The 20,111-nt window shown below is 34.0% G+C and overlaps 2 protein-coding genes across 2 annotated transcripts; one reads left to right on the forward strand and one right to left on the reverse strand.

Moving 5' to 3' along the window:
• Positions 1-6,617: 6,617 nt before the first annotated feature.
• LOTGIDRAFT_162783 (hypothetical protein) lies at positions 6,618-13,035 on the forward strand (the record flags this gene model as incomplete). Its single annotated transcript, XM_009058811.1, has 3 exons — positions 6,618-6,876; positions 8,464-8,527; positions 12,450-13,035. 3 exons carry the CDS (start codon positions 6,618-6,620, stop codon positions 13,033-13,035), a joined length of 909 nt encoding a protein of 302 aa, XP_009057059.1.
• A 2,194-nt stretch (positions 13,036-15,229) lies between these two features.
• LOTGIDRAFT_162784 (hypothetical protein) lies at positions 15,230-15,772 on the reverse strand (the record flags this gene model as incomplete). Its single annotated transcript, XM_009058812.1, has 1 exon — positions 15,230-15,772. One exon carries the CDS (start codon positions 15,770-15,772, stop codon positions 15,230-15,232), a length of 543 nt encoding a protein of 180 aa, XP_009057060.1.
• Positions 15,773-20,111: the final 4,339 nt, after the last annotated feature.

Here is a 20,111-nt window from a genome sequence, read left to right on the forward strand (position 1 = left end):
AGATCAAAATGAAATTGGAAGATTGTTTAGTAGACCGGTGCCATTCATTGAGAAATGAAAAATACCGAAGACAAGTTTTCCCAGTCTGTTATTACCATTTTAAACATAAGGCTTGAAGACTAGGTTACTAAGTCTCATTATAAAGCCATAAACCCAAATATTCCAGATACAGATCAAGTGGTAATGAGGAGTGATAGACTGGAATAAATGGTGTAATATGATTTATCACCATGCTTACAGAACTTAACAAAAGAACCAGACACTGCCTAAAGAGAGATAGCCGTATTCATATTTGCTGTATCAACTTAAAGGAACACTACCCCTTAGAATGGAAATAAGCATGTTTCAAATCACTTAATTCAATGGATTATTATTTAGTTTAAGAATTTTGGGATTATAGACACCAGTTCCACTGATAAAAAAGACTCATTTTAACCAAGTTTAAAAATTTAAATTTGTTGGTCAGCTTTCGTATAATTTTCCAGACTGCGATTTCGACGTCTGGTTCATCATATACAAGTAAGCTGTGAGTTTTTAATGAGATGAAGAATAATGATGTCCTTTTGGATTAGATTGATCTTTATAAAAAATGTGTTTTACTTCCACTGCTGTTATGGAGTAAAAGTCATTTACACGTTTATTTGATTTAAACCTTTTTTGTCGTGAATGCTTTCTCTTCTGATCACTTGGTACCACTGTTCAGTATGAAATGCTGCCTCGTTGATTCGTAACAGTTTTTCATCATGATATAACTGTTGTGATTAGTTTCCCCTCTCGAACTGTTCAAAATAAAAAATATTTTTATCGGTTTTAAATACGTGAGTTTTTTGTTTTGCCTTCCTGTTTGTCGTGTTTGGCGAAAAGCAATGAAAGATGTGCACAAGGAAGAGCAAGCTTACCTCTTTCTAGACACCTGATACCACTTTTCATAATGAAATACTTACTCACTTATGATTGATATACCTCATGTGAAATTTTATTAGCTGCTACCAATGTCTCGCAAAATTGTTGCATTGGATTGAGGGGTTTCGTTTTGCAGTTCGGATCGTTAGTACTTGGTTTATGTATTTAAAAACCTCACATTTGCAATGAACTTTTTTTTTATATAAGCGAACTAAGATATTGAAATTCGACAAAAACAATAAAATAGCCTAGATTTTCGGAGTTATTTTTAATCGGATTGATCTAGGACGGATAAAAGGCAGGTTAAAGAGATAAATAAACCTCAATGAAGTGTTGATTAAAATCAGCACAATGTCTTATCGTTTCTAACTCAATACTCCAGAAAAACTGGTTTTCTTTTCAACTCATCTCCATTGTTTATTTTCACTCTTAAAGGAACAGGTTTGCCATTTTCTCCGGAGGTTGATTTGAGTCTTAAATATATGTAAATGGTCTTTCGAAATTTACGAAAATCACATAATTCCTCCAAAAATAAATCAAGAATTTCTATTTCTATTTATATTATGTTTATGTCTTGTTTTTAACTTTCAAATGTAGATAATTCTGGACACACATGGATTTGATGGCTAAAATTTCGACAATAATCTGTGAACACTATTCCCGATAAGCTTAGCTAGAAAATTTCCGTTTCGGAGACTAAGGTATGTTTGGTCAAACAGATGGCAAATCGGTTCCTTTAAATTTAAAGTGGGGTGTGCCAAATAACTTGGTATATTTTGAAACATAAATATCAATCGTATCTACGGCGGCCATTCTCGCTACGCCTGACAATAACCTCGTATGCAGATCGAAGAAACTCTACCTTAATAGTTAGGCGGAAGTTACATCCGCGTTACAAAATATAGTTCGTCAGATGTTAGTTATCTCCATTGAAGGCCCTATCATCGAAGACAGAAGACGTCTTGGTGTCAAAGACTAGTCAGATGTCAAAATTGGAAGACGAAAGTTGTCCAATTTATCCGACAGCTGCATACGAGGATATTATCAGGCGTAGCGAGAATGGCCACTGTAGATACGAATAATATAAATGTATTAGTAAATTGACACAGGCTCTAAATCAATGACTATACGTCATTGTCTAAAAGGTAAAACTGAACGTTAGAAATAGGGTGTAAAAATTCCGTAAAGCAAAAAAACGTTAGGGTGAAAATAATGTAAAGAGGTTTTCCTAATTTTTTATGTGTTTCGGGGACAGTGATAGCATCAATTTGTACCATTCTAATTTTCAGTCAGATGTCTGTGATTCCTGCAATTCCGCTGAAATGAAATGTTTGATGATGTCACTTTATTACAATCATAAAAACTTCGTGATAAGTGTCGTCATCAAACACTTAAGTTTTAGTGGAATTGCAGGAACCACAGATGTCTTACTGAAAATTGGAATGGTACAAATTGATGCTTTGAGTATCCCCGAACTACTTAAAAGTTTAAAAACATATTTACAATAATTTTAAATATTTTCTTTCTTCTTTATCCATTTATCATTTCGTGAATTCTACTGAGACATCATTAACGTTATAACATGTCAGAATACATTATTTAAAACATTTAAACAAAACAATAATAGTAAAGAGTAAATATATCTAATTTATCATCTTCACAATGTCAAGCTATTACTATAACTAATACTTAAACCTCGACATCATTAGTCACCTTTCTTGTATCAAGGAAGTTTGTAAATGCTGCGATTTAATTTGATTGTACGCGAGCGAATACAGCCAATCAGAGACCTCGACAGAAAGACTGTTAACATTTTGCCCACGCGTGTAATCGGGGCTCCGATTTGCTCTATTCGCTAGCGAACATTCTAATCAAATAGCTGCATTTTCAAACATCCGTGATACAAGAATAGTGGCCTTTGCAATCAAGGTATTAGACGCACTTCGTATAATAGCTTGACATTGTGAAGACGATAATCAACTAACAAGACATGTAATTTGTTATATTGTGTGTTTTTCAAGTTTTAAATGTGTTCAGTTTGCTTTCGTCTGTTTTTACATATTTTGTACATGTTAAAGTAATGAGTTTTATTTCTTTTTCGTTTTATTTTATTTCATTTATATGATTACTGTTTTTTACACGATTTATTATCAGTATATAGAGAGTTTCTATAAATACATTTACAGTATTGCGTTCCGTTAGTTTGACTAGTTGAACCTTATTTAAACTATTACGTTTTTATTGCGTTACTTACAGTATTCTGTTCTGTGTAATTTATGATTAATTTGCTTCAACAAAGTATCACGTTTCTGTTAAAAATACATGGTTTTGTTTCGTGTCGTTTCATATCGTGTACATCTCGTCAAATCGCTTTTCTTCGATGCACTCATGTTAAAACCAATATTTTCATATTCATAGTCTTCACTTCACTAAAAAAAGTATAGAAAATCAGGATGTATAACCAATATCTGTCATTTCACTTTTAGTTCCATAAAAGATTTTGTTTACGGCGAAGAAAGTATTAAAATTAAACCATGCTGAAATACAGTGGAATACAATATTAAACCAATGTATCTTCAGTCTCAATCAAAGTATCCAGTATTTGAATGAATCCGTTGATAGGTGGTGTTCAGGGACAACATGTCATAACAGCGTAGTCCGGATCCCTGTAGGTTAATTATCTGAACAATGGTTTTTAAAGGGCAAATTGGTCATTTTCGGGGGATGATGTAAATAGTCTTCAAAATCACTAGAAATCGCATTTAATTCCTTCAAATATACCTCAAACAGGGATTTTCACTTTCTTTTTCTATATATGACAGTGTATCAAGAAAAGACGACTCGTCATTTTAACTCTCAAAGGCGGATAATTCTAGACACACATAGATTTGAAGGCTCAAATTTCGATGAACAGCGAACACTATTACTGATTAACTTTGCTAAAAATAAATCCCGTTTCTGGGACTAAATTACGATTGGTGAACCTGTCTCTATGACAATAATGTCCGGAAGAATTGCATGTAACTGATACCACTCTAGGACCTTATTCTCCAAAACTTAACTTGAATAAAATCCAGATTTTAAGAAATACTGTAATCTTATTGAATAATAAAGCTAAATTTAAATTCAATTTTAATGATTGACCAATCAGATGAATGGAACACTAAAATCATCCTAAGTTCAATTTTCAAGAATATAGCCTCAGTAAATGTTTTTATTAACTACTGTATTCCTGTGGTATAGCCTGAATGGAATTGTTTTGCTATTCTAAAATTGAGTATGAATATCAACTATAAGATAGTGCTAATAGTTTGATAGAATGACATTAAAGAGAAACACACTTCCCTTTCAACAATTACAAGTGAACATGAGGGTCCCCGAAGGCTAGTTTTGCGGGCAAGGCATTAAAAAAAATTTTTTTTTGAACGGCCCGATTTTTTTTTTTTATTTTGGAATTTAAACATGAAATCATATCTCTGCCCGATTATCCTATATTATAACTGTATTTTTTTAAATTGATGCCCGATTGTATTCTCCTATAATATTAATATAATTCATATTATTTAAGGATCGAAATCACTGCTCTAATGCCATTCGTATGATTATATTTTACATATTTCAAAGATTTGCCGATGTTTTAAAAAGTTAATTTGAATATCAGCAACAAAACTACAAAACAGTACTAAAAGTATTATGAATGACTTTGCATTGAGGGTGGACTGAGGGGTCGAGCCACCGGACGCGTTCCGAGGGTCCAGGGCGAAAAGAGGCCCCACGTCTGCAAATGACGAATATTTTTAACAAATCGAATTCCTAAATGAAATGAAGTTTTACGGCCTACTTTTCTGCACCATGCGGGCTAATGAAGACGGGCAACGCCATGCAGGGTGCAATGAGTGAAATTTTCCCAATACAGCGGCATTAGCTTGCTCTTTTTCGATTTCCAACTGTCGAGTGATCTTTAACGTGCACAGCCTGTAGCACACAGGGCCTCGGTTTATTGTACCATCTGAACGACTAGACGCTTTTTCCATGTCAGCCCCTCTTACCTGCATCACTGACAGGGGAAAACCGGGTTGAAAAATCAAAAGTTATTATCTCGACCAATGCCGGGATTGAACCCTGGACTTTCAGGTTAGCGAAAGATATTCTAAAGACATTATGTCTGATCTGATGGGTTCTTAACAGAGATTGAAAGTGTTAGTATAACAGCTGATATTTTATAAATGTGATAATTTAAATCATTTTTACATTTCAGGAAGCGGTGTTTTTTTCTCCCATACATACGAACTATAAGAGCTACTCATTGGATTTAATTTATTTGGTGTTTAGGTTTTAAACTAGCTTCGAAAAGTCTCATTTCGGTAATGTTTGTTTTGACTACCGGCTTTTCTATGGCTATTTTTCTAGGTATTTTACTTCAAATAAAGTGATGGATTGACTATGACCATACGCTTTTCTATGTTTATGTTTTCAAGGTATTTTAACTGTAAGTAAAGTCTGTAAGGAAGTGACGGTTTGAATTGGACTAAGGGCTGTTTATGGGATTTGTCTTCTAGGTATTCAACTTCAAATAAACTTTGTATTATGTACACAGACCTAAGACGGTCCTGCCACTTCATTGGAGAAATGTTATGTTTGATTTAGGTTATTGAAAATACAAAAAGCTGACTTACCTAACAATAATGTTAACAAATCCGACACAGCTAAACTGAATAGGTAATAGTTGGTCACTGTTTGCATGTAATTATTTTTAGCTATAACGATACAGGTACTGAGGTTTCCAATCACCCCTGTTAGAAATATTATACAATACACCACAGTTAGAATAACAACTGATAACAAATCCTTCCGACGAGCTCCTAAAAACGATACCAAAAACTTATCAATATCCACATCCAGAGAATTGTTCCTGGAAGTCTCGGAATTATTCCCAATTAGCGCAGAGAAATTATCTTCCTGGTACATGGTCCTGTTTAATTCTAATGAAATATTTTCCATATTTTAACACATTGTCGTATTTTGAGCAGGTGCCCGATAGTTTAATATTAAATCCTACATGCTGGTTGTCAGTCAATTTGAAAAATGAAACGGTCCGATACGAGAGATAAAAGTATAATATAAAGTTTTCACCAGAACTTCATGACAAGTTTGTATCTATGATAGCTGATTATTACCAGCGCGTGTTGGCAGAGATCGATAAACACAGGTACCATGGATTATTGTAATAATTAGTATTTATATACAGGCCCCGTCATCTGCATTATGTACATGAATGAATGAACCAAGTAACAACAGAACGAAGAAACGAAAGAGCAAAGCAAGGCGCAAGAGATCGAATGAATGAAAATGTACAAATTACGAAAGAATAAACCAAGGAAAAAGATATTGAATGAACGAACCAAAGAATAAATGAATGAATGAGCGAACGAACGAACAAACAAGAGAACGATTGAAGAATCGCTAACACACAACACTGCAGGAATACTAACAATGTACTTGCTAGATGAATTACAGTAAACTAGATCCTGTATTGTCACGGTAGGGTGTGTACAGGTATTGTTTAAGCTTGACAATGTTTAAAACAAGCTCTACCTGTATATTACCATTAAACTGTACAGTTTATTTCCATATTTATAAGAATTTAAATGGTAAGGTATTCTAGAGTTGGTGAAAATGCATTATATAAGCAAGGTTGAGACACTATCTTCACAATGTCAAGGTATTACAAACTACGTCTTCACAATAATATCAAGCTTTTACGAACTACGTCTTCACAGTACCAAGGTATAACGAACTACGTCTTCACAATATCAATGTATTACGAACTACGTCGTCACAATATCAAGGTATTACGAACTACGTCTTCACAATGTCAAAGTATTACGAACTACGTCGTCACAATATCAAGGTATTACGAACTACGTCTTCACAATATCAATGTATTATTAACTACGTCGTCACAATGTCAAGGTATTACGAACTACGCCTTCATAATGTCAAGGTATTACGAACTACGTCGTCACAATGTCAAGGTATTACGAACTACGCCTTCATAATGTCTAGGCATTACTAGCTTCATCCTCACATGGTACCTTGTACCTTGACATCAGTAGGCATAAGTTTGCAAATGCAGCGATTTGATTTGATTGTACGCTAGCGAATATAGCCAATCAGAGCTCTTGCAGAAATACAACAACAACAAAACTCAAACAAAAATGATCTGATTTGATAGCTACAATCTGTGATACAAGAAAAGGGCTACTGATATCAAGGTATTAGACGCTATTGTAATACCTACAGGTGTATTTTGTGAAAACAAATACTCTGTCATTCACCCCTTGCACTGTAAAACATTAATTTAAAAACTGAAATATGCTAGTAATGTATTTTTTCAAACTTATATTTTAGAAATACAAGTCATGGCTTTCTATATTTATACAAAAAATCAAATTTTGACGACTTCTTTGTTAAGCCACATGAACTGGTGCTTTGTTCCAGGTGGAAATATGAGCTCTTAAACCCTTTTGTATATTATTCACCCCAATTCCCCACATTCTCAATTTCATTTCGAATTCGATATGGACCCCGGTTGCAAAGCAACTCCTACACTTACTATGCCCCCGCATCTATCCACCCTAAGCATTAATAGAAAAGCCATTGGTTACAGTATCAACGTGATCTGACATTGACTCGAATCTTCTCTTTGTCTCCGACCCACGTTTGATTTTGAGTGGCGTTAATACACCGTATCAATAGCCTTGACTGACAGGAATTCAATGGGTTCCTTTATCTCGATTCTTTCATAATCAGCTTATCAAGCATCACTTCACTCGGCAGCATTGAGAGTCAATAGTCCTTGACCTTGTTAATATATCTTCCTGGAACAGCCTTGAACTCTGTTGGATACATTCTAATGAACAATATTTATACAACTGTGACTGTCGAATAAAATGAATAGAGTTCTGTGAAATATGGATACGAAACTACGTATGGTTCTTACACGGAAATAACACGTGGAGAAATATGAAGACCACTAAATCACTTTGATGTACGAGTTATTTTGATGATGTAGTCTGTAGAATAACAACGTTTTTTCTATCCTTGTGAGAAGGATATTCGAAGCTTCTACACGTATTTACTTCATCTTTTATGATATTTTTCTGGATAAATCTCGAGCTCTTGTCTAGTCTAAAATTTCTAGAATTAAATTGTCCATATTAGACGTCTTACAGAGAGTCGTTCAGGTTCAAAGAAGGTGGAAAATTGTTTAAGAAACACACATCATCGTCAACAAAACTGCGGGAAACCGCACGTTCTTTTAGCAACGGTACGATCATTATTCACAGCTAGTTGATCATTATCATCGTACCGTTGCTAAAAGAACATGGGAAAACCACAGAAAACAACCCGTAGAACGAAGTTATTTTGATTTGCATTTAAATCAGTTGTAAAAGAGAATATAAATAGGTTTTTTAAAACTTTCATGTGTAACGTGGACTTTGATAGCAGCGAATTGCACCATTCCAATTGTTTTTTTTTCCATTTTTTTTTTTTTAGTTGTATACGAAGTTTTCCAACCTTCGAACACGCCACATAGCAGTTTTGTAAGTTGGGATATTTGGTAAGGGTATACGAAACAGATTTAGATAATATTCTAAAAGCTAGTTGTTTTATTTCAGACATTTGATGTACAATAACCAGATTTCTACACTTAAATGAAATAATATTTGTCCACGATAAAAATCCCCTGAACTTGAATTCACCCAGCTGTTTACCAATCAATGTTTACATTTCAAATCAAGGCCAATCAAACAATCAAATAATCGATAGATCAATAATGATTATAGAAATCAACTCGACCATGAATTGGAAATCTATTAAAACAATAAAAACACAGTATTGATATAAGTTATTATTATATTATTTCGACTCTGTTATATTCTCGTTTTAAGGGATAGTTTCCATTCGCTTGACTAATCCCACTTTATTCTAAAAAAAAATGGGAATTTTCTAGCTTAGCTAATCAATGATATGTTTCACTTACTAAATTTAGTCTTAAGTCGTAAGTCGTACGATTTGTTGAGAAATATAAAAATATTACAGATTCAAACATTATTTAAAGCGTCAAGATGTCACGTTAATGTACGCTAACTTCTCAACAACCTCTGTTCACGTAACATTTATACCACAAATGATGTAATCTACTCATCAATACGCAATGATTATAGCCTTAAGCCTTGGAAAAAAGGGAGCATTCATTTCTGTCTCTCTAAGAGCAAACAGTTTTTATGCGTCTTAGTTTTCAGATGACAATTAGACTTTCAGCAAATCGACGTGACAACTCGACATCCAATATCCGTGTTTGGATAAGGCATGCTGTTCAAAATCAAAGCCTATTCAATTCCACTTTTTATAATATAATATTTTGTAATCGTGTGCTTGGATAGCAAGTTGTTTTCAAAACATAACTGTATTCTTTCATTGTTCACTGAAGTTATTGTCATAATACGACGTCATTTAATTTTTTTATTTCCGTAGGCTATTAGGCCTTACATAGGACTAACGTATGTAAAGACCTAATAAGTTTGAAATGTCACCTTTGAAGTGTTCATAAAATTCAATTTTAATATTTTTGAAAGAGTCCTAGCAACAACGCATTAATTCAAATTTATAAATAGATTCTTGCATAAGACACAAATTTAGTCGACAATACCCATTTATATTGTAGGTAAAATATGATCTCACTGTATAATCTTGTATAATCTTGTATAATCTTGTTTAATCTTGTTACCTGCGATTGCATGTGTACGTTAAGCTAAATGATGACAAAACCGAATTTATTAAATTAGGTACTGATAAAGAACTGAAACAAATTGGAACAAAGGATTTGTCTATCGGTGACTCAAATATCAATACAAATAATGTATTTAGGAGTTTGGGTGCGAACTTTGATAGTAATATGGATATGAAATCTAAGATATCTGCTATATGTAATCTTGTAACTTTCATCTATACAACATTGGTAGAATAAGATCCTACATTGATTATGAAACAACAAAGAAACTTGTCAATAATTTTATTCCATCAAAACTGGATTATTGTAATTCACTTCTCTATGGACTCCCAGCTATACGCCCACTCACTCTTATTCAAAATAAAGCTGCCAGAATGATTCCCTCACTTAAATTCACTGGCTCCCAATCCCATACCGCATTGAATTCAAAATACTTTCCCTAACATATCTTGCCCTAAACTGTCCTGGAGCTCCAAAATATTTAACGTCCCTCATCAAGCACTATGAGCCCCTTTGCAATCTCCGTTCAGTTTGTCAGAATCGCTTGGAACGTGCTAATAGTAAACTTGGATAACGTTCTTTTAGATGTGCAGCTCCGAAACTCTGGAATTCACTCTCTCTTTTCACTAAATCAAGTTCAACATATGATGTATTTAAGAAAAACTTAAAAACCGAACTGTTCCAAAAGGCTTTCTACACTATATTTTGTATTCTTAGATTAATTGCGTACATTGAGGTTCTTTATTATGGACTATTGTTTTTATGTTATATCTACCATGCTTGTTATTATGTTAAATGTAGGATGTATTTTAAATTATTATTATTATATGACTGTATCTGCACCAATGAGATATAAAAAATAGATCTTATGTGATATATCAGTTTAACAATACATACATTATGACGTTATTAAAATGTAGAATTTGTAAAGCCCGTTTGAAAAGTTAAACATAGAGAGTTTAAAGGTGCGGCGATTTTTGTCCCCGACTCGAATCTTGAGTATAGTCCGTGCTTCTACCACAAGATTATTGCGTTCCCGACTGGATGTTTATCTAACATATTTGATAATTGTCTCCGATAGTTTTATCGTCTGCAAGACAGACCATCATCATCCAATCAGATTCATTCCCTTTCAATTGCATGCTCCGCACGTGATTATCAACATGATGGAAAACGACCGACTGGTGAAACTTTTGACCTGTCTAATTAAAATTAGACCTAACTTCCGTTCGTGTTTTATTATTTTCGTTAAGAATGTTTTATTAGCTATTAGCTTTGTACGTAACCACTACAGTAAGGTCTAACATTGTCCTTCTTGACTTTTCATTCTGTTATCCTTTTGTTTGTTTTAACCAATCAAGCTTATCAAGTTTGCTAGTCCAATACGCCTCGTAATGAACATATTGTTCGCGTCACATTTACCCGTCGCTGGAAAGGGTTGCCACGTGATTGGTTAAAACAGAGGTCAAGCAAAGGTTAACAGAATGAAAAGTCAAGAAGGACAGTGTTAGACCTTACTGTAGTGGTTACGTACGAAGCTAATAGCTAATAAAACATTCGAAACGAAACTAATAAAATACGAACGGTTGTTAGGTCTAATATCAATTAGACTGACTCTTGACAAGACTCTAGTCGTGACAAAAATCTCCAAACAAGACCGTTCGTGTGCCCGCACCTTAACATTCCGAATTGGTTGTTTTTTTTTAAATTGTTAATACCCCTTTTGGGAATTGAAATTGGCAATGATTAAATCACTAAAATAGGTGTCAATTCAATTCTCTTTCTAGAGTAATTATAGGCTTATTACTAACTGTATATAACTTTTATTGTTGTACATGTGTTACTGGTAGTTATGTATTTTTATATGGACTCATTGTTAGAAAGGCAAAGTCCTAATTGATTACCAAATAAAGAAATTATTATTATTATTATTATTTATTGTCTCGGACGAGTTCATATTTTCTTTCTCTATGCAAAGAATATAAATAACACAACAGAATATTTGAAAAAACATTTTGAAAGAAACATCTGCAGAATTACTTCTCTGAGAAGAAATATTGAAGTTATATACAGAATATTCTACCTGATTTAGAATCTGAAAGGTAAATTCTAAAATTTTATTCACTTCTATAAAAATCCTTCAGGAAAATGGAAAAAATTAAGATAATTTTGTGTGCTTGTGGATTCCTTAGATGTTCCAGTTTTTCTCAATTTTTGTACAGAACAGTTTATCAAATTATCATCAAATTCAAGCGTGAACAACATACAGATTTATTTCAAATTTCATCAAAGTTTGATAAACACTATGATATCTATGATATTTATAGTCAAAGGCAAGTCCTAACAAAATATCGTAATCAATACATGTAGGCATACCAAGTTTTAAAAAGATTGTATAAGGTTTACCGGTAACATATTTTAAAACTATATTTGACAAGGACAAAAACCAAAATCTGTTTGTTTTTATTTTCGAACATGATCAATTGATATACCTTCACAAATTTGATTGAGATTTCATCAATATATACACGCATACCAAGTTTCATTAAGTTCGGATAACAACTGTAGCTCCTATTTACAAGAAATGTGAACGGACGGGCGGAACGACAGGGGCAATATATGTCCATATTTCCATGTGAGCGCATAAAAAAAAATAATGATCTCTTTCACATCATTTTTTTATGGTTCAGTTATTATTGGTGTTAGAAAGGTGCGTCTTTCAAAAGTATGCCTCTTGTTTATTTTACAGTTATCAGTGTAATCTATCTTATCGTATCGTATCTATCGTATTGGCCATGGATCCTCGACCTGAATCGACAGAGGGTGGGTATGGGGGCCTCCTTCGATGCCTGGTCCAGGGATTCAGCGACCAAAGCAAGAAATTCGATGATGTAAACAAGAAATTCGATGATGCAAACAAGAAATTCGACGGGAGATTCGACGAGATAAACAAGAAATTCGACGAGGTAAACAAGAAACTGGACAGGCAAAACGAAAAATTGGACAAGACATCCGACTACCAACACAAGAAATTGGACAAGCAAAGCGAAAAATTGGACAAGCAAAGCGAAAAATTGGACAAGCAAAACGAAAAATTCGACGATCTAAAAACAAGTGTTACCAATTTGAGAAAAAAGGTTGACGAACAGATTAAACAGTGTAATGATTTACATACAGAACATCGACTAGTTGCAGAACGAGTTACGGGACTTGAAATTATAAACCAAACTAACAAAATGGTTATCGATCGCCATGATAAATCTATTGAAAGTCTAAATCAACAGAGAGAAGAAAAGTCTAAACTAATACCTGTCCAAGCTACAAGTGATAAATAATCCAGCCTACACCTCTAGTAATATATCCGTAAACTGGAAAATATAATGAGGGAGTACACCATTTTGAGTGCAAACTTAGAGATGATAGTTTAGATGTTATAACTTACTAGATGTTAGACTGTCAAGATGTCCATATGTTTTACCTGTCAAGATGTCAATGTCTTTTACCTGTCAGGATGTCCATATGCTTTACCTGTTAAGATGTCCATGTATTTTACCTGTCAGGATGTCCATGATGTCCATGTGTTTTACCTGTCAGAATGTCCATGTGTTTTACCTGTCAGAATGTCCATGTGTTTTACCTGTCAGAATGTCCATGTTTTTACCTGTCAGAATGTCCATGTATTTTACCTGTCAGAATGTCCATGTGTTTTACCTGTCAGGATGTCCATGTATTTTACCTGTCCGGATGTCCATGTGTTTCACCTGTCAGGATGTCCATGTGTTGTACCTGCCAGGATGTCCATGTTTTACACCTGTCAGGATGTCCATGTGTTGTACCTGCCAGGATGTCCATGTTTTACCTGCCAGGATGTCCATGTTTTACCTGTCAGGATGTCCATGTGTTTTACCTGTCAGGATGTTCATGTTTTACCTGTCAGGATGTCCATTTTGTTAACTGTCATGATATCCACGTGTTTTACCGGGAAAGATGTTCACTTGTGGCTTTTTATTCCTAGAACTTCGTGTACAAAAGTTTAGCTAATTTGTTTTATATTTTTTTACTAAGAACTCCAGCTGGACCTGTTTTTCAAAAATTCGTAGGTTAACGTAAACATTAAAATTAATGGGTGCCAGGTGCCTCTGGCTGTAGACTGATCGCTATGAACCTGAAAATCAATACATCAACCAATATTCGAGCTGTATTACCCATAAATGTAATACCCACTATAAATGTAATACCCACCATAAATGTAACAAAAATCAACCATAAATGTAATACCCACCATAAATGTAATAGTCATCAACCATAAATGTAATAACTAACCCCACCATAAATGTAATAATATTTAACCATAAATGTAATAACCAAAACCCACCATAAATGTAATACCCATCAACTATAAAGGTAATAAACAACGGTGCAGTTAAAATTAAGTAATTAAGCAGAGGCCGCGGAGCGGGGGGGACCTTGGCCCATAAACTGTTATTTTTTTTCATTCCAATTTTTTTTCTCATCTTTATACGATAATGTCTTGAATCTGAAAATCGAGTGGCCGAAATCCGAGGAGTTTTGGTATGGGGGTAAGGGTGGAGGTTGAACTGCAAAGTCACAAAAATTATGGAAGCCGACTGCGGCCATATTACCCACGAGAGACGACTCGCCTTTTTTACTCTCGCTTTCTCGCGTTTTTCCTCGGCTATTTCCTCGCCTTCTTTCTCGCCTTTTTTCTCGCTTTTTTTACCCTCGCTTTCTCGCCTTTTTTCTCGCTTTTCCTCGCTTTCTCGCTTTTTTCCTCGGCTATTTCCTCGCCTTCTTTCTCGCCTTTTTCCTCGCCTTTTTTCTCGCTTTTTTTACCCTCGCTTTCTCGGCTTTTTCCTCGCCTTTTGTTCTCGCTTTTTTTACCCTCGCCTTTTGTTCTCGCTTTTTTTACCCTCGCCTTTTTTCTCGCCTTTTTCCTCGCCTTTTTTCTCGCTTTTTTTCTCGGCTTTTTTCTCGCTTTTTTTCTTGCTTTTTTTCTCGCTGTTTTTCTCGGCTTTTTTCTCGGCTTTTTCCTCGCTTTTTTTCTCGGCTTTTTTCTCGCTTTTTTTCACGCTTTTTTTCTCGGCTTTTTTCTCGGCTTTTTCCTCGCCTTTTTTCTCACTTTTTTTACCCTCGCCTTTTTTCTCGCTTTTTTTCTCGCCTTTTTTCTCGCTTTTTTTCTCGGCTTTTTCCTCGGCTTTTTTACCCTCGCTTTCTCGCCTTTTTTCTCGGCTTTTTCCTCGCCTTTTTTCTCGCTTTTTTTACCCTCGCTTTCTCGCCTTTTTTCTCGGCTTTTTTCTCGCCTTTTTCCTCGCCTTTTTTCTCGCCTTTTTTCTCGCCTATTTCTTACCCTCGCTTACTCGCCTTTTTCCTCGCCTTTTTCTTCGCCTTTCTCGCCCTTTTCCTCGCTTTCTCGCCTTTTTCCTCGCTTTCTCGCCCTTTTCCTCGCTTTCTCGCCTTTTTACTCGCTTTCTCGCCTTTTTCCTCACTTCTAGCCTTTTTTCTTGCTTTCTAGCCTTCTCGCCTTTTTCCTCGCCTTCTAGCCATTTTTCTCGCCATTTTTCTCGCATTTTTCCTCGCCTTTTTCCTCGCCTTTTTCCTCGCCTTTTTCCTCGCCTTTTTTCTCGCCTTTTTCCTAGCCTTTTTTCTCGCCTTTTTCCTCGCCTTTTTCCTCGCCTTTTTCCCCGCTTTTTCGCACTTTTCCTCGCTTTTGCGCCCTTTTCCTCGCTTTCTCGCCCTTTTCCTCACTTTCGCGCCTTCTCGCCTTTTTCCTCGCCTTCTAGCCATTTTTCTCGCCATTTTTCTCGCCTTTTTCCTCGCCTTTTTTCTCGCCTTTTTCCTCGCCTTTTTTCTCGCCTTTTTCCTAGCCTTTTTTCTCGCCTTTTTCCTCGCCTTTTTCCTCGCCTTTTTCCCCGCTTTTTCGCACTTTTCCTCGCTTTTGCGCCCTTTTCCTCGCTTTCTCGCCCTTTTCCTCACTTTCGCGCCTTCTCGCCTGTTTCCTCGCTTTCTCCTCTCTTTCTGACCTTTTTCCTTATGGAAGCCGGCTGCGGCCATATTACCCTCGACTTCTCGTCCACGAATGAACCTACGAATTTTTGACAAACGGGTCCAGCTGGAGTTCTTAGTAAAAAAAATATAAAACAAATTAGCTAAACTTTTATACACGAAGTTCTAGGAATAAAAATCCACAAGTGCACTGATTCCATGTACAAAAAAAAAACAAATACCCCCATTGATTCTATTGTTTCTCATTTCCCTTTGTTTAAGAGCTAACTCTATTACTAAAATGTAACAAGCCATTTTGTTTAGGTACATATCATAAATTAGTTAGTGATTTTAGATGATATTTTGGATAAATTATAACTGATGGTTGTTCAACACTTATTGTGTAAAAAAAAGTTATTAGTATACTTCTGGACATCTTTCACGATAAAACACATGGACATCCTGACAGGTAAAACACATGGACATCCTGATTTTAGCAAGTGCTTCATTTGATTTGTCAATTACTAAAATTGCTGTTAAATTTAGTTTTATCAGCATATAAGATTACACTTTTTCATAAAATCTCGATTTTTTCTCCAGGATTAGTTTTGTAAGAGGCTAGGAGGAAATAAGTTGAAAAACCTTGTGGTGCACATTGCTCAGTAAGACACATTATGGTTTCTTTTCAGAAACTTCAAGACCAAGTAGGAGGAAAAATGCTGGTGAGTATCCTCCTTCATATTAACAGGATATCAGCGAAATATAAAACTACTATTTAAAATCTCAATACACTAAACTTTGATTGACTAAATAAATAGTACAAAGTTCTGACCTAATTTTTGAGAATATTAAAAAGAAATAGTGCTGATTATGAACTGTGTATTTAATTTTATATTTAACCAGTAAAATTTTTATTTGAGAGTTTGGATCTACCCAGTGAGTTATTGATGTTAAGATAGAAGATAGAAAAAGATAGAAAATGAAGAAAGAGAAAAACTAATAGAAGAAATGAAACTGAAAACTCTGATGGAGATTAAGAAATCCCCCATCTATTGAACAAACCATTAAATAAAAATCATCTCCACCATTTTATCACCAATAATAAAATTTTGTTAATGAATAAATACTTGAATTCATTAGAAAATAAGCTTGGCGAAATAAATTTTGATAATGAAACTTATTTAAAAGTGCGCACAACACTACGATGAAGAAGCTCAGGGCTCAATATTAAGATAAAAAATAAAAAAATACGATTTAAATGAAAAAAACAATGCTTATTTTCTTGGTCTTAAAAAACAGAATATAAAGAACACAACAATTTCATATATTAAAACCGAACACAAAATCTTATTAGAACAAAAGGAAATTTTAAAATATATTTTTGATTATTATTCGGAAATTTATACGGTTAAGCAATCCCAGCTAATAAATTTGCTGAAACAAAATTCTAAATTTTGACAATGTACATTATCCGATTACGAAGCTGGCATACTCGAACATAAAATCGATTATTTTGAATGCGATGAGACCATAAAGCTGTTAAAAGATGGAAAACCCTGGAAACGATGGATTGGCTTCGGAATTTTATCGTTTTCTTTTGCCACACATAAGCACTTATATTTTAAATGATTTTTTTGAAAGTTTTGAAAATGGTTGTTTTTCTCCAAGTCGAAGACAAAGTATAATCAAGTTGATACCCAAACCAGGTAAAAATAAGTCTGAATTGTCTAACTGTAGATATAAAAATTGCAAGTAAGATTCTATGTAACTGTCAAAATTAATAAATCGAAATCAAACTGCTTTTATCCAAAATCGCCATATACAGGAAAATATAAGATTAATATAGATGAGGCTTTTCAATTAGCAAAGAACAAGAAAACAAGAAAGAAATTCTACTGGCAATTGATTTTAGACAGGCCTATGAGAGCTTAAACTATTTGCTCATGTTTGAAGCCCTCAAATTTAACGGTTTTAAAAATGTATTTATAAGATGGATAAAACTATTGTATAAGGATATACAATGTTCAGTATTTAATAACGGTTTCGCAACCAAATTTTTAAAGGTACAATCCGGAGTAAGACAGAGTGACCCTAAGTCTTCAAATTTCTTTAATTTGGTTATTGAGATATTACGTAATATAATAAGAAATAATGAAAATATTCAAGGCATAAACTTTGGCGAAACGGAAATAAAACTAACAGCGTTTGCTGATGATATCACCTGCTTCCTGTGGGATTTTAAATCTGATGATATCACCTGCTCCCTGTGGGATTTTAAATCTGATGATATCACCTGCTCCCTGTGGGATTTTAAGTCTGATGATATCACCTGCTCCCTGTGGGATTTTAAATCTGATGATATCACCTGCTCCCTGTGGGATTTTAAATCTGATGATATCACCTGCTCCCTGTGGGATTTTAAATCTGATGATATCACCTGCTCCCTGTGGGATTTTAAATCTGCTCGACACCTATTAGAAGATCTACAGCTATTTAGTCAATATTCTGGTCTAACTATTAACACTGCTAAAACCGAAGCTTTTATTTTGAACTGTGATGAAATGAATATTAGGGAAAATTTATCATCATTTGGAATTAAAATTAATCATAAATCTAACAAGATATTGGCACATATTTTTCTCATGATGAAAATCTAACGAATCATTTAAATTACCACACGAAGTTGACAGAAATCGAAACAATAATAAATAGATGGAAAAGTAGAAACTTAACGCTTATTGGAAAAATTCAAATTATCAAAACCTTCTGTATTCCTAAAATAGCATACCAATTCTTATCCTTGCCAATATCGAAAACTATCATTCAGAAATTCAATACCTTATTTTATAACTTTATTTGGATTGGTACAGACAAAATTAAAAGAGAAGTTTTCATTCAAAAGTGTGATATAGACGGCTTGCGTATGATAAATTTACAGGAATTTATAAAATCTTAATGTGTTTTTTGGATTATAAAAATGTATGCTGAGGATGATCAAACATGGATAACAACCTATAAGATATTCTTAAAAGATTACAATGGAATAATAGCGCACTTATGTAATTTTAGCAGATTATATACATTGTCACCTTGTTATACATATTTGTTTGAAAATTGGAGAGATATTTTTAGCACATTGATAAATACATACAATTTAAAAATCAAATTATATATAATAATAAATTTTGTCCCTTTGATATTAATTATACACTTTTGAGCAATGTAGGTTTACTGCTAGTTAATAGACAGTTTTATTTATAATAATCAAGCACACAGTATTATATTTATGATAAGAACGATATGTATGATAAAATTAAATTGATGAGAAGAAACGCGATGATGAGGAAGAGGACCTAATTTTTTAAAACACCATAGATTTAATGGTAAATTCAGTCTATAGAGATACATAGGTAATATTCAACCGAAGCACATCTATGATTATAATATAAGATTAAAATGTTAAAAGCCAACGGGAATACTTAAATGGGAGGAAAAATTAGGAGAAACATTTCAGGATGATTTTCTGACGCATGCTTTTAACAATGTAAGATAGGTATGTAAAAGAACAAAATTACAAAACTTTCAATACAGATATTTACATTGTTATGCCTCTTAACTTTAAACTTTTTAAATTACATTTATCTGAGACCACCTTATGTACATTTTGTGACAGTTGTATAGAAACTATTGAGCATGTCTTTGTGCAGTGTTCGTACTCAAAAATAATCTGGGACGAAACTGTAAGAATTTTCGATAAGAAGGGCATTGATGTAAATGTTTGTCCAATATACATTCATTTTGGGTATTCTTGTACATATGATTTTAAAAATATAGCAGAATTTTTATTTGTGAATCATGCTATTATACTGACAAAATATTTTCTGTACAAATTAAAGCTTCAATGTCAAGTACCAATGATCAAAATTACTATTTATGCCTCCAAGACGTGGCCCAAATTGAAGTTAAGACTTTTAGATCAGATGATATTATCAAAAGTAAATGGAACTATTTGTTTTGTTCAACACTTTCATCCTATAGTGAATAATGTATATTTATATAATATTAATACAGTCAAGTAACCTAATTTCGTGGAAACCTATTATTCGTGGATTTCCGGAAAGGATTAATAATTTACATGAGCGACCTTGCGCGACCTCCGCATTTGTTTGTTTTGATAAACATGGGTTTTCTCTACAATGTCAGCCTGTAGAATGAATCCAGTAGTTTCAAGCAAGGTAAAAAGTATTAATGTATACTTTGACAAATACAAAATGGCGGATTTCAGTTATTACCAAACGTCACCATTTTTTATCGGCCGAATTTCCTTATAATCCCAAGCGGTAATCGGAATTCCAAGTGTCGTCTGCTAGAATGTAGTCCAACGAATGAAGTCACGTGATCAACTAGC

This window comes from Lottia gigantea (assembly GCF_000327385.1).
Source record: "Lottia gigantea unplaced genomic scaffold LOTGIsca_36, whole genome shotgun sequence".
NCBI classification, from domain to species: Eukaryota; Metazoa; Mollusca; class Gastropoda; family Lottiidae; genus Lottia; species Lottia gigantea.